This window comes from Pieris rapae, chromosome 21 (assembly GCF_905147795.1).
Source record: "Pieris rapae chromosome 21, ilPieRapa1.1, whole genome shotgun sequence".
Taxonomy (NCBI): domain Eukaryota; kingdom Metazoa; phylum Arthropoda; class Insecta; order Lepidoptera; family Pieridae; genus Pieris; species Pieris rapae.
Genome location: NC_059529.1, coordinates 1,749,722 through 1,775,129, shown reverse-complemented (window position 1 = coordinate 1,775,129; position 25,408 = coordinate 1,749,722). Strand labels below are relative to the sequence as shown.

The following is a 25,408-nucleotide window of genomic DNA, read 5'->3' as shown; positions in this document are numbered from 1 at the left end:
AGTTAATTGTCACCTCAAACAAATGTTTGCAGAGAACTGCCAAATCCCAAAAGTTCACTTATTGTTGTTGTGTCAAACTTTTGTAATTTGTTGTTACTTTTCGAAAAATAGGTACTGTATAAAAATTATAATTAACATTAAATAGAAACTACTCAAAGTAGCTGTAAAAGTTATTCCTGCTTTGTTTGTCCATTATTGAAGGCATGTTAATGTTATCTTTGTTCACATAACTGTGATTCATGTTACGGGAATGTTATCCGCTATATTACACCTCAGTGGCTATAAAACTTGCCCAAACAAGATGCAAATCATTTTACTACACCGCCTAAAATGACTACTGTAAAGCGTTATGATTAAATATTGTGTCTTAATTGGACAATCCTAGGTTATTCAATGAAACCTTACGACTCGTCAGGGTTTTCTAATTAAAATACTTAGACATTCATACGGTTTACGTGATGTATTAAACATATAACTTTAGTAGTACATTTAGCTTAGTAAAGAAAACTATCTTTTCATAACATTTAATCTAATATTGTGCTTAACATTGGAATGCATCTCTTTCCTGTGTGTCTTGTAAATATCTTTTATATGTAAAAGAGTGTACTTACATTGTGTTTAGATTGTTAATAACTGTAGCTAAGTGTAGTTTGCTTACTACACTTATATAAAGATCTGGGTCATATATTCATAGGAAATAATATTGATTGTGAAGTGACAAAGTGATATTCACCAATCACAGTCTATGCTGTATTTATAGTCTATTTAAAAATTTCAGAAATCTACAAAGATGCCAACACAGTTGGTTGGGCAGGATAACCATGCCAATGATGTGCGGGTGAAGACTGTGTATAGTGGTGATGTAATGATCACATACATCAATCACAATATTACCCTTGAAGAGTTCACTCAAGAGATGATTGCCATCTGTCGGTTTACACCAGATCAGGTATTTCATTATAAATTGTACCTAGTTAAGATATAAAGACATAGAGACATAGTGTGGAATTAGTATGTACAAAAAAATACTTTATATAAAAGGCAAACTAAATTTCAATTTTTTAATATATATGTGTCTTACCTGAATATATTTTTTAAACATGGCATACTATGTTTAAACAGTTTAATTTTGTCCATGATTAGTCCAACATTAAGTAAATTTGGTAAAAATAGTATAGCAATGTAAATAACTATATTTGGTCTATCTAATTATATTTAAAAGATAATTCCAATTCTTTCTGTATATAGATGTTTTAATATCTTGAAGATGATATTATGGATGATGTTATATTTTCAGGTGTTTACAATGAAGTGGGTGGATGAAGAAGGCGATCCTTGTACTATCTCAACACAGTTGGAGTTAGATGAGGCGTTGCGGTTGTATGAGCTGAATCGGGATTCGGAGCTCACTGTTCATGGTAAGTATTAACTTTAGGAACTTAATCTTGGCATGAGAGCATGAATTGAAATGTCTTTCAGAATGTATTACCTTTATCTACAAGTTTATATCACAGATAATTAAAAAAAAAATTACTTGCATTACTTACTTGAAGCCTAAATAAGCACTTGTAAAAAGGTTTTAATCACAAAGACAATTATGTGATTTATACTAATTATGTTTGTTGTATGTATGCACAAGTAATGCATTCAACAATTTGGGTAAATTACTACAATTGTGATGACAAAATTACTCCTAAGTAGCATGACCATAATTATATTTTTAAATTTTCATTCTTACGGGCTAAATAAGTAGAGATACTTATAGCAAGGTTTTTTTAATAATTAGTAATAAAAGTTAGGTAATGAAAGGTATATTTAAAAGTAAATGTTTTGGTTTTTGTATAATATTGGTATTGTGAACTTAGAACTATATTATTATTAGAAAATGTTGTTAGTTACGGCACCAAGATATATTATTATGGAGTACATATTTGTTTCCATTTTATGTAAGTTGTGCTTAGTGCGTAGGGCATATAGTTTTCATTAAAGGTGAATTAAATTTTTATTGAAATTTAATTTATAATTGACATCTGATAATTTACGCTACATCTAAGAATGTTTAAGATTTAACTTAATTTTGCTGTAAAAACTATACTTGGCAAAAAGTTATTAATTTAAATTAGGAACAAAATTAGGCAGTGATTCATTTATACTATTCAAAATGATATTATAACAACGATTTTGATAAAATACAGTCGAAATGGTGATTTTGATTTCATACTATGTATTTACATAAATGAATAATTTATTTGACTGCCAAAGTTTTCAGCAAGTTGAGATGTCTGTCTTGAAATATTGGAATTAAGGAATAAATTCGCATAAATTACCAATTCTGACCGCACGAAAGTTTACAGATTTATTTACTTAAGAACTGCAAAAATGATTTTATGATTCTTGTATAAGCCGAAGAGGAAAATTAAGTTTCAGTAATCTTTGATGTAAAGAATTATATAGAAAGCTATATACTACATACTACTAATATAGTTTAGTGTTAAACTTATTGACGTATTTTTAAACCGCATTATACAGAAATACAGTACAATTAAAATAATTTAATATAAAAAAGGTGGGTATGCGTAGGTGGCCTTCGAGCGATCGCAAATAGTGCAAAACATAAGACATAAAATTACTCAGACAAAACTAATCGAACATGGCAAAGAAAATAAAACTTAAACAATATTAACCTTTTTAAAAATTTTGTTGTAAAGATAGCACACCTTAACTATATTATTTCCAATATGAGAGTACCGTTCCCGTATTATCGGGAAAATTTAACATGAAAACATCTATTTTCTGCTGTTTACCCATCCGAATGTAGATTTTCGCTATAAAATCCTTATCTGCCCGCATTGCGAATCCGCTCGACCGCTATTTCCATATTGGGATTGGTATTCTAGCGACGATGTTCCCGCTTTTTTACCAATCATGCGTATATCCAGTCACGTCCGATGTAGATTCACCTAATAACTTCGTTTTGACGCTGATTGTTTTACTCTGTGATGACGCAATTTGATTGGCTCCTGCTTCGTAAACACCTATTGTACGTTTGCGCGCAGCCATTCTCCAACAGGATATTGCATACGGGTTCGATAGTGGCATTGCACCGTTGGGATTCGTTGTAAAGTCGGCGCGTTCCGACCGAGAGTAAATAAAACGGTAGCGTACGAAACTTGTATGCAAACAGGGCGGAGAAACTTGCTCTAATAATGTACAAACATTGCGGAACACTTTGGCGCCCGCTGTGGGCCGAGTTTGCTCTTGCGACGATTGCCGCTGTCGCTGCGTAATTAGGGATATTTTAATTAACTTTGTTCGCGTTATGAAAGCCGATTTGAAATCCTATTTGTGTTAATTGAATCCGTTGCCCGTGTGAGGCCTTTGTTTGGTGTACGTTAATACGCCCTGTTTGTTCGTTAATTGCTTTTCTGTCGCCGAATTGTGATGGCTTTAAAATTATTTTATTGCCGGATTAAGGATCAGAAGATTTTTTAACGGATTGAAGTTATTTATTATTGTAAACTTCTAATTATTTAAACATAATTTTAAATTTATTCGACGTTTCGCGTGCTTTACAGCGTGCGTGGTCACGGTGACTGAAGACAAAAGGTGTTGAATGTCAAAAAAGTATCACAGCTGTAGAAAATGTTGTATTATCTGTGTTTATTTCCCCGGAGTTGGTATCGACTAAAAGATGTGGGGTTTTTGCAGAAATTGCTTACGGTGTCCTCCATTTTTGCGGTTTGTTTGTGTTGATCCCAGGTGTTTGATTATTTTAGGCCTTAGGTCCTCTCCGTTAAAAAGTGTTTTCTTTAAATGTGTAAAAGTTATGTTAATAAAAGACAATACTATAGGATACATTTATTTTCTTTTTTACGTTTATCACGTTTTGATGTGTTTAAATAATTTATTTTATTGAGTGTGAGATTAATTTCCAATACTGTACAGTGCAAATTGTATGCGGGACCGTAAAGAGATTTAATCAGGACGGAAACTACGGGAAGATGACGGCAACTTTGCTAATTAATGTATCTTGGTGTAATTTTGCTCTGCTTTTCGAGTGCCACATTACATTCAGCCATATTCACTTGATATCTGACTTAAGATTTCCGTTTTGAAATTAAATTTTATGACGGTTATTCATCTCAAGTTTATACTAACTTTGGGTAGAGATAAAGAGATACCTGGGCTGCACTAAGCATTAAACTTGCATTTTGCACGTCTTTTTTAATAACAATTTTTCTTTTATTTTAAAATACCTGTTCTCTTATAAATGTATCTTTTTTTATTTTATAGAACAGGTGGCAAACGGGCAGGAGACTCACCTGATGTTAAGTGATACCGCCGCCTATGGACACTCAATGACAGAAGGCTCGCAAGTGCGTTGCCGGCATTTTAAGAATTGGCACGCTCTTTTTTGAAGGACCCTAAGTCGAATTGCTCCGTGTATACGATACTTAGTCTAAGATTCATATAGTAATTATCTACTACAACAAAATAAACGCCGTTCCTCCCATTCCAGATATGTCAAAGTAATGATCCAGGCGTCTAAACTAACGTAATCCTCTGAAAGCCAGAGCAGTAACTGAGTTTGGCGTATGGAACGAAATATAACCCCTGCCTCACAAAGGGCTATAGAATCGTAGATAATAAAGTTAGTTACTAAAAGCTCTATGCTTTCAAATAAAAAACAATAAACATTTTTTGTAGTAGAGATTCGATAGAGATAAGTGTATTAAATGCTGTTGTAATAATTACACAATATTCAGTAGTTAACCTCCAAATACAATTGTTTGAAATTTACATTTTACGATTTTTATTTTTATTTATTTATTTTTTTATTTATTTACACTTCGTTGCTAAAGAAATGCAAACAACACAATATATATAAATTACAAGGGACGCAACGGGCGGCCTTATCGCTAACAAGCGATCTCTTCCAGGCAACCCTAGTAAGAAAAGAAATAAATAAAAAATGATGGGTGCAAGAAGTGCAGAAGTTATATAAAAAACAAAATAAATTTTTATTTTCAGATTATAAATCCATTAGTAGTCTATTTGATACTATATACTTATCTAATAAATTTTAAGCTATTTACACTCTTAATATACACAGTAATTAAAAAATTCTAAATAAAAAATCTACTTGAACGTGTACTTTTACGTTATATAGGAAGCAAATCTACTTAATAGTGACATTTTTTTATAGAACATGGGGCAAACGGGTAGGAGCCTCATCTGATGTTAACTGTTAAGTGATACCGCCGCCCATGGACACTCACTTTTCCGGAAGGCTCGCAAGTGTATTGCAAATCAAATCATTTATTACATTAGACCACCTAAAATGGCACTTTTGTACTTTAAATAAATATAAAGTTACTCCTTCCAAAAAGTAGAATTGGTACGCCATTTTTGGATGTATTAAAAGAGGCTTTATTATATTGTTACGAGCTAGGGGATCGGATAGAAAACGCCGTCGAATTATTCAAGGGTTTATTTCAATAAAATCTATGAGGAATTCGTTTACACTAATATCTTGAAATTACGCACAGAAAAACACTAATAACACACACAATGAAACACTGTCACTAATCACTTAAATCACTCAGTACTTTATCACTGGTATCACTTAATCGCACTTTTTCTCTTCGCTGTTTATCGCTTGGAATCGCATTCAAAACTGAACTGAGTGATCGCGTTTTGGCTCGCTTATATATCCCTGGGAAGAATCTCGAACGATGTTTCCGATGTTTACGAGAACTTTCTAGGCGGGAGCGCTACTGAGTAGCGATCGCCTAATTCTAGAACGCGCGTACTTACTATCTCTTTCGCACACTGCTACGTGCTTGTCGTACGACGTTCTAGAGTTCTCGGTCTAGCTTCGAGAAGGTTCTTATCTTTTCTCTCTTTCGCGTATCAAACAGTGCTTGTCCCACACCTAGAAAATTCGTTCTAGAACATTCCTTCTCCAAAGGGGTATAACCAGGCCTGAAAACGCCTGAAAACGGGTCGGCTGAAAAGTGTACCATTCGTCTACACGTGTTCTGAAACCGACTGAAAAAATGTTTCAGCCTCCTGAAAACTACGGCAACATTATGTAAATTTCGATTTTCTAATATGTGATTGACCCTCTCCTGAAACGGTCATAAATCATATTTCAGCCTGCTGAAAAGTTCTCTAAGTAGTGGAAAAATCTAAAAACATTGCAGTTGACCCGTCTTCGTAACAATATGCTAAATGTAACAGGCAATAGTGATACAAACACATTAGCTAGCAGAGTTCACTTAAAATCATATTTTAAATCGCGTTGATTTAGTGATACGAGGAAGCGGTTATTAATTGGTTCAATCAGGGCGTGTTACGTTGTCGTTTAGCGCCGTTCCCTGACGCTGTATTAGAAAATTTAATATTTTTACTCGCTGACACAAATTGCTTTTTACTTCATTAATCTGAGAGTTTTGCTATAGCTTCATATAGAAGCAGCATTATAGTTATTTAAGGTCACAAGATAAAAGGTTAAAATATCTTCCATTTCGAGATCGGAGATATTACAGTGGTATAGTCTTAGCTCATGTTGGTCTGAAACATGGCTAAGATAACGCAGGTAGTCACAGTAGGTATGCAAGCTGAACGGTCGGACGTAAGACTAAACCAGCCAGAATGGGATAACATAAATTCTGAACTTAATTACTGAAAAACAGTACTATGGGGTAATAAGTGCAGATATTTACCTGTATGTGTGTGTGTTCCAGTGGAACTGATGAGGATATTTCCTCTTGAGTTCGTTTATTGGGTGGACCTACCCTGCCCCTTTGATTTATCATGCTTGGATCGTTTTGACAACAAAATGTTTTCATCGACTATCATCAACGCTCCGTGTTAGTCGGTGATGAAACAGTCTCTGAACGTCGAATGAACAAAACAATCTAATACGATTAACTAAGTATTTAACAAGGTCATATATGATGACTATATTGTGGGGCCTTAAGTATGCTACAGAAACATTTGTATTCCACAGTATTCTGATAATAAGCAATATTGGCCTAGAGGTATGAACGTGCGACTCTCATCTATGAGGCCGTAAGTTCGATCCCCACTGGGCACCAATGGTCTATGTTCGCATCGCATGTGCTTTGAAGGAATCCGATGAGATACAAAAAGTCGACGACTGATCACCTTGCCTATGAAAATAAAAAATGATACAGAAATCTCAAGCCCAGACCTAAAAAGGTTGTAGTGGCACTGGTATTTTGTAAAATGTATGAACCATAATAGCTGTGCATTATTAACAATGTGACAAGATAATATCGAATTTCATATAAAGCGTAATTCTACAGTGAGGCGAAACCACATTCATGGTCTTATTTTCAAGGCCATTAGAGTTGAGACGCATTGAAACTATAATTACACTGCGGGTAGTTCGGCTAACGAATGGCTCTGACCTCAGATGTGGAACTTGCAACTCTTGCTTTCACATTTTTTGACAAAACATGTTATTAGACTCTATTTTCTTATGAATGGACAGCCACAAAAGTGTTAGCACGCGTCAGACGTAACGGGAATTTAATATAAATTAATTAAATTTAATATTAAATATATAAAATAAAAATTTAATACAAATTTAATACATGGAGAGCACTGTATTGTTCTGTAAATGTTTAAATTCCCGTGTATCCAAACGAAAAAAAAGCCACGCACCACGACTATGAGGCTTACTGTAATATTTCCGAACAAATTCGACTAAAAAGAGCCTACTAATTCTGTAAAGGCAAGCCATCGCGTAATGTAAATAAATAAAAAAAAGCTGCGTTTACTGTACAAGACGTTATGCGACAGTTGCTATCTTAAGTTCTAATATGTAACTACTAAATGAATACATCAACCAATAGCGTGTATTTTTCTCGATCTCCCTTTCTCACTCTCTCTCTATTGGTCTCAATCGCTCTATCCCTTCGACAACGCTGCACATCTTTGTGACGTTTCCGTAAAAAAATTACCCTCACGCGCCTAAAAAAATTCACTTCAAAAAATTACTTCGCAATGAAACTTATCTGCGACTAAACCACAGGGGTCATACCACGGTCTTCTACTGCTAAAAATCATCGGATTTATCCTTCGTCCATGTTACCATTGAATCATTTCTAAAATGTACGAATATTGTATATCGCTTTTACGATGAAAGTAAAAAAACTTATGGTAATCTTTTTACGAAGCGAAATGTATAAATAGGAAAAAATCTTACAAACAAAAGCATTGTTTGGACAGGAACTACCGTTTTGGTTAACTGGGTCTTCATATAATAACAGTAACGACATTGTTAACAATTGAGCTATAAAAATTACTCTTGCCGAACTGTTATTGCCTCTTCACTGGAAACGGACGCATTTGATAACTAGTCTAATGTGCAAGTCTAGAAAACGTAGAAATTTTAATTGAATGAATGAAATCGTTTATTTGCCAAGATAGTGGTACAATTAAATTACTTTAATTATAAAAATCCGCACAATATGAATAGGCATGCAAATGTCATATTAATTTTATAATGTCATATACAAACATTCAAATATCATAAATAATAATGGGTAAGTTTAGTTATTTAGAATTTGTGTCTTTTTATCTAGATAATTGTATTCGTACTAAACAAATTAGAAAACATAAGAACTGAGAAATAATATTTTTGTGATCTCAGAAGAACATTTATCATCTAAAGGAACAATTAAGCACAGTGTCTAAAGCGATATGGTTTATAATTTATCTATTATTAATCACGGATTTTTCTGTGTGCACAATTAACACTTGCTAGAGAAGGTAAACGTCGCAAGGAATTTATTAGATTATAAAATATGTATACCGAAAATGTACAGAAGAGATTTTATCTCAGGCTGCAGGTTCCTAATGGTTTATTTGTTATTATTATTCAACTTGAAGAGATACATTTAAGTACGGGGCAAGATGAATAAATAAATAATAAAAAATAAAGGTGCCCGTTTTGTGCCAATGAAATATTTATCAAAGATACATTATTGCACGGCAAGGTAAATAAATAAAATAAAAAAAAACGGTGCCCCTTTTGTATCACCAATGGATTATTTCTTATTATTGTTTTTCTAAAAGAGAGCATAAGCAAGGAAAAATGAATCTACAAGGCAAGGTGTCCTTTATCTGGAAGTTGTATCAAATCAGCGAAGTGAGCAACTAATATGTTACGTATTAAAATTTCATAGTCTGCCATTGTTCGCGTATGAACCGCGGTCGCTAATTGCCGCTTATAAACCAGTCTCCGAGTGAAAATCGTTGCGCGCGCGCGTGTTTTTCGCGTAAAAGTCAATTCTCAATGCAATGATCGTGCGTTCAGTGAATTGTTTTTGTGATCATGGAATCGTTGACCCCCGTTGTACATGGAGATTCTGAGGTGGTTTTGCATAAACAAACATTATAACAACAAAATTTACTTTGTCATACTAATACATGTGTATTCAATATCTGTAGTGTTATAAATATCTGTTTGAGAATGGTTTTGTTGTGTACGTATGGAATGTGTTGGTTGAAATTGCGTCTAGTAATTTTAACACGGATGAGTGAAAGTGTTATACTTTTTATTGTAAAAAGAATATATTTGTTGTCGTTTGTTTGTTTTGACGCGGTTCAATTGTTTTGCCGCTTTCTACTGTATATGTAATCCATTGATTTTCTCTTGTTTTTATTGAACTGCAATAGTACCATTTATAGTGGATATAGTCGATTCTAAGTATTGTCGGATTTCGTCTGCATACATACGACTTTAGGTTTTGTAAATCATCCTAATAGATTGTGAAGATAACTTTCCATTTCTTAGCGAGTTCGAGCTTAACTCGTTTATATGGAAACACTCAGTGGATTAGGTCGAGCTCTATGTGACTGGAAATTGGTTCAATATCAACATAGTATATACATTTATGTAGTATAGTTATTATAGCACATAGGTATAGGATATTCTAATTGCGATGCAATATTTTAAAGGAGTCTAAATACCAACATTATCAAGATGGCTGTATTATTTGATTTAGTTATTTTTAATTAATCTTGTGTCAGTCTTGTTATGGGAGTATCGTAATTCTAATCGATGAGCACACGGACAAGAGAATTTGGTTGATACTTGGAGTGTCACCCTTTTATCCCATATATAAAATAAATATAGTCATTGGCTGATTGGGGCTCCAACCGGGTTTGGTCCTCAGATTTTTGTATCTGTTACGTGTCATACGCCGTCTACTTGGATATGCCGGTTTATTCACGATGTCTCCCATCACCGGACGAGCGAAAAGACAAGACCATTGGTGCGCTGGTGTGGAAGTCGTTGAAACCACAAAGCCAACACGACTCTTAAAGCGAATCACACATTTGTTTATAGTTTTCACTTTTATCCTCATAAACGTGCCGAGATATGCATTTCTTTAATACCAAGTTGGAAATGCCTTTAGGGTATGTGGACTCTGGTATGAATCGACTCACTCCAGACTCCAGCTACTCTAGAGACCGGTGTGAGTTATACCCACAAATACTTCCTTGGGTAGTACCAACACGACCGCTTGACCGGCCCTCAAGCCCGCTTTCGCATTTAATTGGGACGCCGAGATACCCACAAGAAATATAGTAAACGTAAAATGTGTAGTTTAAAGAAATACGAAAAAATCACGGGTTCTTGCAACCGGTTTTGCGGTGAAATGCGATAAGAGTAGTGACCTATATGCACTCTAAATTTCACCACGGAACTGTTTTAAGGTTTATTGTACTTTTTTATGTGACTAAAGTTTCGAGGAACCGATTTTACATGCAGAATTTTTACAATAGCTTTTCAAGTGAAATAATCTTCTATCTTTGTTTTTAATTTATTTCATTATTCTTTTTACTCAAGATGTCATATGGAACATGGGTAATGGTTGTAGCTCCTTACAAACGTTGTGGAAAAGAAAAAACTTGGCGATTAAAAAGAGTGGCGGAGAGTTTATTGCCAGTTCTTCTCTTCCGTTCGACGTTCCTTGATTTGAGATCTGGCAGTAAATGTAAAATTTGAAGGCCTAATCCGAAATGGCTCGACCGTTAAAAAATAATTGAACATCGTATTGAGTGTGGCCAAATAAATACTGTAATATTTTTTTAAATATTTTGTATATTTGTTTAATGTGTTACTTTGCGTGCGTTGTACTATGTCTGCTATATAAAATAGAACTAAACTATATTAAAATCTAGATAAAACGACGAATAAATAAATATATAATTTTACCAGTGTCTCAAACATAATACATTCTATACCATTCGTGGAATTTTATCAATATTTTCTATAGTGCTATTATGCCCAATAGATGTTGGCAAAAAGGCTGTCTTTGTTGTTATCTTTCGTAATGGCATTCTATACTATTGCGGCATTCAAGCTGCCTGTTGATTGGATGTTTTGATAATATGTCAGTTTGATCTTGTAATGACAACGCTAAAAAAAGTATTAGAAAGAAAGAAAGAAAGAAATAACTTTATTACACACAAAATACATTAATGTTTCTATAAAGTAGAGTGCACTGGCCCCCACACTAGGATTCCCTGTGTTGTGGGCAGCCAGTCTCTTCCTTTTACATCTAAACGTTACTTAATTAATTAATTTTACTTAACAAATTTATACCTATACTATTTTTGTACGATAAGAATATTTTCTGTATCAGTATAGGACAGCTTAACAAGATATTTTTTGAGATTTTTAGTGAAAGTATGTAAAGTGATTTTTGAAATGTTAGATTAGATTAGATTGAAATAAAACAATTTCTTCTCTATTTGCTATTATAAAGAAGTAGCTATCATTATTATTACAAAGAGCAGTGTTAGGTTGAGCGTGCGATTTTTATCACTGGGTCGTCTTGTCTACACTAGCTCGTATGATGAAGGAAACATCATCTGTATCCAAAAGTCGATGGCATGTGTCAGGCTTTGTGCCTGATTACTAACTTCCCTATTGGAAAAACATCACGATTCAGAAATGACGGAGTATGGGAACTGGTTTTTTTATTATTATTCTTAATAGAATTGACATCACCGTGTTACAGCATGAGCATTATGTTCTGTAAGCTATAGCTTAGTCTAGGTACCTTGATTTTTTTGGACATTTTTTTTGTTGAGATCTATGCTTGATGCATTATAACGGTCTTTAGGATCTTAATTTGACTGACAATTATTAGGAGACAAATGGATTTTTATAGAAATGAGACAGAAGGGTAGAAGGCTCACGTGATGTTAAGTGTACCGTCGCCCATGGACACTCAATGCCAGAGGGTTCGCGAGTGCATTGCCGGCATTTTAAGAATTTGTACGTTTCCCGGAAAATGGTAATGGAGGGTTGTATGCTATATGGTTGGGTTTTAGCATTAATAACGAATAGTTAAGTTACGAAACATTGGAAACGTGCGTTATCTAAAGGCGTGATTAACTGACGCGTGTAATTACGGTTATTGTACGGTGTATTTATATAATATAGTAAACGTTTCCGTATATAGAAACACGCAATATGGTTAGGAACCGCCTTTATTCGGGATATATATTTGCCATGTATAATAAATACCAAGATTTCCTGGCTCAACGAATGAGTATCGCAATAATAATAATAATCATAATAACAAGCCTTTATTTTTCCACATCCTATTTACATAAATTAAATTAAATAGATATAAATACAATTTTAACTAAGATCCGGACCCTGTCCGGGAGAAGGCCTCCTCCAACTTTTTCCACCCTAATTTATTTTGTGTTCCAATTTCTTCCAGCTACCTCCTCTCGATCTCGTCAGCCCATCGCTCTATTGGTCTTCCTTTGTTTCTTGTTCCTTTTGGACCAGTCCATTAGGTTACTGCTTTAGACCATCTGTCATCGGTATAACGTGCTACGTGGCCTGCCCATCTCCATTTAAGTTTAGTATCGCAATACAGCGAGAAAATGCTTCCAGGGTTACAGGTCACTACCACAGGGACTAAACTATTTTAATTTGTTTTGATATTTTTTAAAATAAATTTTTAATTATTTTTATTATTACTTTGAAGGAAATTGAAAATACTGTATTCTTGATTGTATCCCCAAAACTAATAATATATGAAATAAATTTTACATATCACAAAATATTGTTCATCTTGTACTTAAACAAAATATTTTTTTAGACTTGATGATCACTGGTATGTGTGTAATCACGTGTATAGATAAGCCTATATAACGAGAGACAGCTGTGAATGTAAACATGCAGATCAATTGTTTAAATCAATTTCCGGGTAGCTTAGAGCGTGATTTGCTTGTTCTAGCCACTTTAATAAATCATAATATTTCTGAAGATCCATATTTAGATAAATGGTTTGTAAACAAATTGATATTAGTTGCTATTAGTAGATTCAGAAATATGAGGCCAAGACCTAAAGAGGTTGTAGCGCCACTGATTTATTTTTTTTATTATTTCTAATGCTTACATCTATATTTTCACAAATTTATGCCGCAGGAACACAAATGATTATATTTCGATAAGACAAATGTGAAAGAGAAGGCAAATTGTATAACCAATAAGTCAATTCAAAACGGTATGTACACTTATGAACGTCAATATTAATTTAAAAGTTGTAAATTTAAACTACCAGTAACCAAATCAAGCGCGTAGGGCGAGTGAAAATAACTGGCAAGAAACTAACGCCACTCGATCAATCGCCAAGTTCCTGGTTTACAAGGATATTGTAAGGAACTGCTTCCATTGACTCCTTCACATATTGAATAGTAGAAACAAACGCGTAGCTGGCTTAATATTAGCACTTGATTCGATTATAGTGATAACTAAACACAAAAATGTTAGTGTCGCATAACACTTTCATATGTTATTAGATGTTTAGTGTGGAATGTTCTAGACCATTAGAAAGATACGTAATACTATTCATGTGAAATGACCGAAGCTTAACTTGTTTAAAAGTGAAATCGGTTTGATATCACCAAAGCTATTTATTCAGGAAATTGCTCGTTATTTGAACTAGAAAATTGTACTTGGATTCCTGAGATTATATGGATTTAAACCCGTAGAATCTTAAGAAATCTGATGGAGCTTTGATGGAAAGCAAAGTTCGGTATTGGTGTTTGCTTGCAAAGTAGTTTAAATTAATTCTAACAGATTTTATTGATTACGTCAAGCACGTATCAAATCAAATCATTTATTCCCATTAGACCACCTAAAATGGCACTTTTGAACGTTAAATAAAATATAAAGATGATTCTAAATGCCCCTTCCAAAAGGTAGTTTCGTGTGGAGAAGAATGGGTAAGAAACTCCACACTTACTCTTTTAAAATAGAATTTACAATATTTGTATACGTTAGTTAAATAATTATATATGAAGACAATGTACTCCTAGAATGAAACTACTATACAGGACTATTATTGTATTGTATTGTATACATGTTCCATTAAAAAGTAATAAAAAAACAATAAAACAGTGTGTACCATATTCTAAAAATATAAATATAACTTAAATGAAACTAAGAGTTAAGTTATTGTAAGTATTACTCCTGTATGTCAAAGAGAATATATATCAATATTATAATATATACACTGTGTTTAAAAAAACGTACTTAATGAAAATAATTTTAGCAATAGCTTTTCTGGATGTATAAAAGTTAAAATTTAGCATATAGTAATAGTTCGCGTTAGTAATCGTTTCTGTATCTTACACTAAAAATGATTAATTCAACTTAAACGGCATTATTACGTTTTGATTATCGTATAGCGTACAGCAAGAGGTGTTGCAAATGTCTCGAGACCTTACTAGGCCATCTACCCGACCTTGATCTGTTGGTGACTCATATGCAAACTCGCTGGACCATTTGCTATAATCTCTATTGTTGAATTACGAGTTTTTTTTGTTACATTTAATTCCAGCAAAAAGTTTAATGTTTTAGGTTGTGGTTTGTAGATTAATATTTTATTAAATATAAAATTGGCTTCAATTATGAATACCTTAATTTTATTGATTACAATCATGTATGCAGTATTGACAATTTTCTTAACCCACAAAGTAATTAATAGAATGAAATACATAAGAAGCGTTGATTTAATGTCACATAAGCCGTTTTAAATGAACAATGAATTTCAATCGAATTAAACCAATTTCACTAACGAGCGTAAATTTTGTGCCTTATTATGTTTATTATTAATATTAGTCTAGGTCTAGAATCTAGATTTTCTATTTATTTATAGAAACACCGTTTTCCTTCACACGCTATTCTAACTAGTAACAACATCTAAAGTTGCCGACCTTAATTTAAAGCAAACATTGAAAGGGTGATACCGAAATCGTTCTTATGCACCTAACATTACCGGTGTAGTTCCTTTGCAGGCGGTCACATGCAGTTTGCAGATCTAAGATAGGTTTTTTCTCACAAAATAAGCTTACTTTACCGGTTTAGTCTGGTAAAATCTTGCACAGATCAATAATAAAATAATATATTTTTACGATATTATTTGCCCTTTGTTCGTTATATTAGATTTTTATACAATGCGTTAAATTATAACGTGCACATTATTTCTTTCCTGTTAACCTATGGAAAGTGTACAGGTCTGCAGTATTTCTTTTTATGATACCGCCGCCTCTGCCAATGCCAGAGAGATTGTGAGTGCGTTGTCGGCCTTTTAAGAATTGGTCCGGTCTTTTTTCAGTAGGTACCCTAAGTCGAATTGGTTCGGAAATAGTTTCGCGGCAAAAACTCACTCACAACTCAGTTGTGGAACGACGGACATCGAGCACAACTGAGTTTATCCTCCCAGTAGCAACGTCATGCGACACATATCATATTTTGGATTAGCATGTTTTTTTTCTAAAGCATTTGTTAATTGCGAATCTGGATTGTGTAATATGAATAAATGATTTTTAATCTACGTAAATGAACATGCACATTTGCGAACATTTCAATTGAGTGAAACAGTCAAATGCCAACAAAAGACCCGCGCAGCCTTCGCATTAATCAAATTTTTTTCATCAAATGCGGTTGAATTGAGGAACGTATAGGATCGTTATTGTTAACGATGTACGGTATTTGGTATTTTTGGTATTGGTGTGACAAACATTAGGTCGGTATAGGTGTAAAGGCAAATTGCTTTATGTGGTCATAGCGTTATATAGGTTTTAAATATATAATAGCCAGTTTGATTTCCAATCTTTACAAAAGTATAATATACGGCTCAGGTTTGATATATATATATTTATTGGTTTTTGATATCCTAATATCCTTGCTTCCTTCAGTACTATCTTAATCTAATCTTCACGGGTTTTCTCCAGATTTTTAAAAATATCATGGCTTTCTTTCTCCATCATCATCTTTATTCATCGCAAATTAAAAAGATATGCAACTCAAAATGAGTTTTTGAGCCTGTCATTCCTGAGATCGCGTTCACCAAATCAAGTTTAAGTAACCTTTAAAGTAGTATAAACCTGGAGGCGTGGTTGGATCGACTGATTTTGGTTAGAAATAATGTTTATAAACCTATTGGTTTATAAATATTATTTAGGAGTATTCTCCTTTGTACCAATTTTTTAATACATTTTAGGGGTTGAGAAGATAAATAGCGGGATATAAATCTACACTTTATTATTTATAATATAATATAAACCTGTGCGTACTGAAATGTTTGTGATAATTGCAATTAGAACGTGCTCCAAGACTTGTAAGAACGTGTTATCGAGTTCATAATACCTCGATTACTTTCACTAAAGGTTAAATAATCGATGTAACGACAGATGTAAGCGAAATTAAGTCGTATTTTTGTTATAATATAGCGTATTATTGCGTAACATCTTAAGTCGTAATGTTATCAATGTCCGGGGCTTTCACTGTATGACGGAATTAACAAAAATAATCATAGTGAAACTTTAAAGCTCAGAAGCTAAATTGTTAGGATTTTAAAAATACAAAGAGAGGTTTTTAGATTTTGGTTGTGATAGAAAGAAATAAAGGACAATTTTTTTTTACTGTGAATAATTTATTAATTGAATTTAATCATTTGGTTTGACTTAAATGTTCCATTAAAATATTGGTGTGTCTCGTGTCGTTTTAATATAATATTTATTTATGGTGCACTTTAAAAACTGGAATGGAAAGAACCTAAAGTAAGAAGGAGAAGACGGCGCCTTAAAAATAGGTGGATAAAAGATATCAACAGAAAGCGAATGGGGAAAGAAAGCCATGAATAGAGAAAGTTGGAAAAAGCTGGTGAAGGCCTTTACACGATCATTAGTACTGAGAAAAGTTATTACAACTTATTAATTTAAGTACCGAATATGAAGAAAATTTTAATTTTGTATTTATCTAAAGCTTCCCATATTCAAACCTTGCGTTACACCTTAGTCAATATTAACCTTTGTGTTATTTATTTTTCTTTGTTCGATATTTGTTTGTGCTTTTGAATGGGTGACCTCCGAACAGGAAATCCTTTTGCATGGGAAGTTGAATAATTCATGTTGTAATTATCACGTTAATGGTTGTTTAGTTTGCGGCATTAAATTATTGTGGTTCATCATATTATTGGGAACTTGTCTCATAATGGGGAATCTGCCATTAAAGGTTGTGACCCTGTCCTATGTATCCTCTCAAAGTGGTGATGTTGACAGCAACTGTACGCTTAGTAGGGCCATTTATATTTTTAACCAAATAATTATATTTGATTATATTAAAATGTCTTGGTGTCTTAAAAACTTAGCGTCCTTCAAGAAAAGGGCATGCCAATATTTTAAAAGCCGGCAACGCAGTTGCAAGGCACTTCAGAGTATCCATAGGCGGCGAACTTAACATTAAGTGAGCTTCTTGCCCGTTTGCCTCCCATTACGTAAAACAGCGCTCCTATCAAATATAATGTGTGCTTCGTCTTTTATAAAATGAATTTATATAAAATATTTGTTTTTATTATAATCGCCTCGATTTCTTTGAGTGTCAACATCAATTTTAATGACTTATGTATGCGACCTATTTCGAAGTGAATATGGAGTAAAATATTTTAAGCGTCGCCCTCATTATATGACGTCATTAATATTATAATAACACCTTGTAATTGATGTCTCTAAGCTCTTATCAAAATAAGCGATACATAATATTCATATTCTAGGTCGTGGTTGCTTGAAACAGGTTTAAAAGTAAGAGAAATTTTCATGCCTTTTTTCTTCTACTTCTCTTCGAGACAAGCGTTTTTGGCTTTTAAAAGAGCCGCTTTGAGATACCATTCTAGTATCTAAAGCGGTAAACTAAATATTCACATTCGAAGCAGTTTCTATTTTTTTATTTCGACAACAAAATTAGGTTGAACACATGATACAACATACAAATTGATGTTCAAAATATTGAAAACGGTGCCTACGACATGCGAACGTAGAGAAAAATAAATTATTTATAACTGTGATAATACAAGCAACAATAAAAACTACATACTATAGAAAAAATAATATTTATAACAAAAATTTTATTATCAGTACTGCGTCCAAATTTTCCTCTAAGCTGAGGTCAGAGAACCATGAAACACTCAATGTCATTACATTGACATTACCTATTAGTTGCAGAGTTCATAAGAATACTCCAATATACATAGCTAAAGCGACGAAAATATCGCGGCTATTAAAAGACACAGAAGCAAAGCAATCACTTACAATTAAGTGCCGCGGTCGGACCTGCAACACCAGGAGGCTTGCAGATACGTTGACGGCTTTTAAGGTAAAGACGCTCACGCTTTCCTCCACCAAGCAATTGTTGAAATGTTAGTTGCGCAAATGATATACTAATATGGCTTTCAACGTTCTTATTGCAATACGATTTTCTTTATTAAATTTACGGAACATGTTAGCTATTAAAACTTGACTGGCCTCGCGTGTATCAAATGTTCAGGTGAAATTGAGAGCAAGACATCTAGAAACTCATCACGTATTTTATACCTATACATCCTAAACACTGTTTGTAGTCGTCGTAAATAAAACGTATTTCGTTTATTGAGAGATCGTGATAAGCAACTCTGTATTTAGTCAAAGGTCTTTGATAAGAAAATGTCTTTAATAATGTTGAATGAAGCTTTATACAGCTTTTCTTTGGTGCGATTAACTCTTGATGTTTTTATACATAAATTAATGAATTTAATTTTATGATATATATTAAAAAGTCATTATAAATATTACAAATAACAATAACTTAATTATTAAACGGAGTCCATTTAGGCAAGGTTCCGAAGATAATGGCAGCGTTCCCCTTTGAATATCTACACTAATTCTTTGTCCGAGGTAGCTGCCAGCTCTTCGGTCTCCTGTGATGTCGACTGTCGTTTTTGCTTATACCTTATAAAGCATTTAGGACCCCACGGACCAAGGGTCACGACACCGAATGGGGCAAAATAATGTTCAAAGCTTAGACCCCTATATTTGCATGTTTATTTTTATAAATTTAATAGCAGTAGGTAGTATATAATAATACTATAATCTAATGACTCGTATTATGATCTGAATGTATCAATATTAATGTCTATCTTCTATCTATAATAGTCAGAGTTGTCTATGTTTTAATACATACTAATAATTATAAAATCGAAAAGGTTTTTATATTTCGATAAACAGTCAAAATTTTTTTCGACGACATCGTTTAGAACAACATACCGGTTATATTGACCAAAATCAATGGTCCCGGCTGAATTCTTCTGTATTAGGTTCTTAAAAAATATGTTATGGACTATCGGTTATAACGACTAAATATGAGTAGTCTCTTCAATGTCGTATAATAACAGATTTTGACTGTAATTCAATGACGCAATAAACTCAACTGTGTCGTATCAATTTAGACTTATTAAACTTTGCTTATTGATCACAAACATTGTCTAGTCTTTGTGTTTGAAATATTTGAGTTTCTATGTATTATTAATATTATTTGAGCTTATCATACTGAATAGTGGTTGTACTATGAGTACTTCACTCATGCCTAGATCTATAGAGCGCACATTGTTTTAGCTCAAACTTTAGTTACGAAAAACTAAAGTGTACTTAGTTTGTAAACTTGCTTAGTGTACACTAAGCATAAACTGTGGCTTAGTATTTATAGACATTTTAACGGTGAGGTTAAGCTAAGTATAAGCTAAGACAGAAAATGACAAAATACAAATTGATGCTTCATTTCATGGAATACCTTTTTTTTTCTTAAAAAATATAACAATAACAAATATTAAAACGTCTAAATCGGTATAAATCCAGTCCAATATTTCTATATGAGTTCATATATCAGGGAAAACTTTGCATGTACATTGAACTTATCTGTTGTGCCTTGTAAGACTACAAGCGGTATTCATGAGCGGAATGTCTGGGTAATAGATTGCTGAGATAATTGGTCACAATTGCGTATGTCGATTTGAGTACATCTTGACCTTATGAGTGCTTTTGATTGTCTAACGTCCAATACTGTAGGAGCACACGACGCCCAGTCAGTTTTTTTAATAATACATATAATTTGCATATAAACAAAATTTTTATTACACGATGGGAACTAAAGTCTTGATTACCTGTTTAGTTTTGTCTTAACAGCTATATGTAATGTGTACTATGTACTTAGTGTTTACCTTATCTTTTACAGATAGTGATTTTTTTCTCACAGTGGTTGTCTGGAAGACATCGCTCGAAATCGACAAGGCGGCCAGTTGACCTCCTTTTCATTTAATTATGTTCAATTTTTATATTGTAATGCAACGACGTGTTGATAAATAAAAAAAAGTCGTTCATCTCTTTCTGTCACAATGGTTTGTACTGTGTTGAACACAGACGTTAAAACAGGGCAATTAGATTGTTTTTTTATGAATAAGTAGGAAAAGTTGTATTGTTGAAACAAATACACTTGTTATTCATTAAATTAAATTATATTGTATACAGTAAAAAGGTTTTTAAATAAATTCGTATCAGTATAGTTTTATTAAATAATGCAATTGGTACAAAGTTTTTATAGTCAGCGTCATAGATAAGTGAAATGAAATTTTCCTCTTAAAGGATCTTACTCACGTCTCGGCAGTGAAAGCTGGTATTTGCATGGAATAACTACATGTTTTACTTAAAATCTAGTATATTTCTCTATGGTAACCATTTTTTATATATTACAAAACTTGCGTATATATCGTGATAGTAGTAGTAAGAAACGACATATGACGCTGTGTAACAGTGGAGGATGCTGGTCGTTATTAAGGATTGAGTGCAGATGTTTCATACCAAGAGCAGGCAATAAGATGACGCTCCCTCAGTGAGTAATTTACTTAGAAATGAAACCCTTTACCCAAGTGTACTCAATAAAAGTTTAATGTCATAGATCAATCAATCAAATCATTTATTCCAATTAGACCACCTAAAATTGCACTTTTGTTATATAAAATATAAAGATCATTCTAGTTGCCCCTTCCAAAAGTTTCGTGTGGATAGGAATGGAAAAGAAACACCACAGTTACTCTTTTAAAATAGAATTTATAATATTTGTATTCATTAATTAAATAATTATATGTGGAGAGAATGTACTCGCAGAATAAAATTACAGTTTTATTATTGTATTGTTATATAGGCATAAAATCGCCTTCTCAAAAAAATAACCGAACCTACTGCGGGGAGCGATTTGTCAAAGTTTTAATTGAATGACACTATCGGTTGTATTAATATTAATCCCCGAGGCCACATTGATAATGTTTTGCTCGTAAATGAACTAAAATACCGTCTCCGTTACGAGTGCCTGTAGCGAATTTCAAAGTAACTTTATAGTGGATTCGAAATTTGAATGTGTTTCGAAATTTGAATATTTTTCAACAGTCACTTGTAATTTTACGTGAGCTAAAAGTATCATATTAATTAAAAATAGTTTGATTCGATGAATTGAGATATGTAAAATTTAGTAAATTAAAATATAAATTATCGTGAGAGAACAGGAATCATAATTTTTCGTATGAAGAGCTTTTGTACCTTTTTGTACTTTTGTAATACTGTACTATGTATTACGAAATAAATAAATAAAAGGTTTAAGGTATTAGATGCTAAATGAACTAATAAACATAATTCTAATATTATTCGTGTTTAATAATTATTAACTACATACAACAATATAGATGTAGTTAATAAAAGTTAGAATCTCTATAGAGATATTCTATACATTTGGTATAGTTATCATTAGATCCTTTTACGTTTACACTGTTAGGAACTGACGTTATACCTGACAAAATTATTAAAAAGTCTGCTAACAGAATATGAACTCATATTAAATACTATATGCTACGTGTTGTCCTTTCCACGTGCGGCTCTCATCCCTTGGGTCGTAGGTTCGATGCCGGCTGTGCATCAGTTATCTTTCTATTTGTGCATTTATCACTCGCTCGTACGGCGAAAGAAAACATCGTCAGGAAACCGGAATGCCTGAGACCTAAAAATTTGACTGTGACTGTCAGATGCAGAAGGTTCATCAGCAACTTGCCTATTAGGAATGAAAATATAGAAATATGAGGCCCAGAACTTGACGGTTGTAGCGTCATTGGTACATATATTAAATACTATAAATGATATGTGTGTAATACCGCCACGGCTGAACCATAATTTTATTTTTTATATTATGTGATAAGGGGGCGAACCTACATATACATATACTACAATAGCTATAAAAGGTTGCGTTCGCGGGCATTGAGGGAAGAAGGATTTTTTAATAGAGAGTTTGTATCTCTAGTTCGTAAATAGAAATAGATCTAATGTAAATATCTCATTTTTCTATAGATATAGTTCATAAAGCAAAAAAATATCTCAAACATATAAAACATGTTTTCCCACGCCTCGAAATTGTCAAAATATCGTTGGCGTTCATGAAAACATATTTCTGCACGGTTATTTATACGAAAAGGAAATCATTCTTTCTGATTACTTTTTCAGACGTATTTCTCTGTTCTTTACCGTGATTACTTTTCGATTTTATGTCTTTGTTCCGATATTGTCTTTGAAATTATTCACATGTATCAGATTGTAATATATGGGTATATGTTCATTCGTATGTCTAGCGTTTTTGAGGCCTTCTTAGGCCTCTGTGAATTTTCTAGGTGCATCCTGGAATATCGAATCTGTTATCTGACATCCTGGAGTGGGAGCCAGTCCCGGTCTTCATGGTCAGTTCTGTCGTCGCTCTATAGCTTCTTGATTAACCCTTCACAGATTAAGATTTACTTATTTAGAACCTTTAGTTTCTAAGATTATGTTAATTTGATCACTCACTCAGACTAACTTCGCTAGGTCTTTTCAGCTTTATACACGATAGATTATAAACTAAGATAATTAATTTATCAGTGTATTTTAACATGTCGTATGCCTCTATGGATCATTGTTAAATTTCGTCCACTCACATGTCGTCAATTTCTTAAAATATATCTGATATTTGACGGCCTCATACATATATTATATAATAGATTAAAAAAGAAATATAATAATTTGCATAATGTTTCTAACAAAGCCTTCCCACGTTGCGCTAATCGCTAATGTTCTCAAGTTCAATGTGACTTGTTAAAAAAATCAAGGTTAATACAAGGTTTATTATCAAGTTTTTAATTGAAGACTTAGCAAATGTTTTATTTATTTGCGTATCAGTATTTCTGCAGCTACTCGCTGAACAAAATCCAAACATTATACACAAAAGTCTAAAACGGAATACAGAAACAAACATTGACATAAATCATAGTTAACAATGTTTACCTATTTATACTAAACATAAAACAAAAACATATACTAAACGTAAATTATTATTATGACCTTTCTTTATATCAGGTGTGTATAAACATCGATACCATATTTACGATATACGATAGATAGGTGGACATCAGATTACACACAGATCATAGGTTCGATCCCCGGTTGTGCACCTATGGACTTTCTATGTGTGCTTTTAATATTCGCTCGAACGGTGAACGAAAACATAGTGACCGGCTTGCCTTAGACCCATAATGTAGCGCTATTGATTAAATTTATTTATTCACGTAATTAATTAGTGTTACCTGTATATTTATATATAAATAAAAACGTCACGCTATTTTTTTTTAACTGCCCAGACGTCATGAAACAAAACTGATTTGAATAATTACTTCTATCAAGCTCCCTCATCTTCTGTAAAGAATATTGTGAATTCTTTATTACTTTATATAAAAAACTGTTGTAGAAAAAATACGGTTTATTAAAAGACCGCGTTTTTAAAATTATCATATCCTTTACCTCTTCATCTGTCGGAATTACAAAAATTAGTGGCGAAGAATTCACAAAATTCATGCAAGATATCTCTGATATTTGTTACAAAGGCAACATTCTTTTACTTTACAAACGATTGGACACAAAGAGTCGGCGTAGCTGGGGCAAGGGGTGAAGTGAAATTTTAGAATCCTTTCAGATGCCTTCGTACGTGCTGAAGGCTAAAATACAATTCTCTGTTCACGACAGGTTTAGTACCACCGCAAATACTGTATTGAATGCCGCCGTTTAGACGTGTTTATTTCAATACATAGTTTTTATTTACACTTTACACATATGAATAATAAAATGAATTTAATTGTACGTTGAATATGTTGTAGAGTAATTTATTGTTGAGTTTTAATATGATTTCTTATAAATATATATAAAGCTGAATAAATACTATGTAAAGGATTGGTTGATGTTCACAAACGATTGGGTGTGTCAGTAAAATAGAATTTTTTTTCACACTATAATCCTACATTGATACCTTTAAATAATATAATACGTTTCTGAATGAGACCGTTTTAATCTTAATATTACACAAATTGTGTATTGAGGAACTTCATCTAAACTTATATCAAAAATTCTACGTAATGCTAAGGTATTATAAAAAAGAAAATTAGTTCATAAATAAGTACTTAAATGGCTAGCGCAATGCTGTCTCCGGTGGACATTACTCGTACTGTGATGTCGTGTTTTCAGTTCATGAACCACTCTAACTTGTAGACTACCGTATCGCCTTTACAAAAGTTCAAGGAATTGATATAATTCACGTGAGGTTTAAACTCTTATACAATATTTTGTTTTCAATGAATTTACTCTCGACATTGAACACTATCCGACATAAATTACTAAATAAGTCTAACCTGATTTTTAAAAATTTGGTAAAGAAGCACATTAATCTTTTATGATAATTATTAGTCAGAAAGGTAGTTTCTGTATTAACTCATTCAAACCAAGACACCGATAAGGTTACTTTGGTCCGTTTATCAGCACACCTTCGGGACAGCCCGGCTTTATTTCTCGTGACAGATGGGTTTCTCACCTTTAAGCCAATCCTGACCAATGCTGATAAGCTTTCCCACTGACTAGCCTAACCTTAGTCAATTTACACGTGACTACAATACATAGTTTTAAATTT

The 25,408-nt window shown here is 33.0% G+C and overlaps 1 protein-coding gene across 2 annotated transcripts in view; it reads left to right on the top strand.

Moving 5' to 3' along the window:
• The first annotated feature begins 30 nt into the window (after positions 1–30).
• LOC110997707 (atypical protein kinase C) overlaps positions 31–25,408 on the top strand; it is a 172,136-nt gene continuing 146,758 nt past the window's right edge. The window contains exons 1-3 of one of the 2 annotated variants that reach the window (XM_022265981.2): positions 31–111; positions 779–949; positions 1,298–1,418. In XM_022265981.2, the coding sequence (XP_022121673.2) occupies positions 791–949; positions 1,298–1,418 (280 nt within the window). In that variant the 5' untranslated portion in view covers positions 31–111; positions 779–790. Of the gene's footprint in view, positions 112–778; positions 950–1,297; positions 1,419–9,291; positions 9,410–25,408 lie in introns of those variants that run through there. The other variant, XM_022265980.2, reaches the window with a different exon arrangement.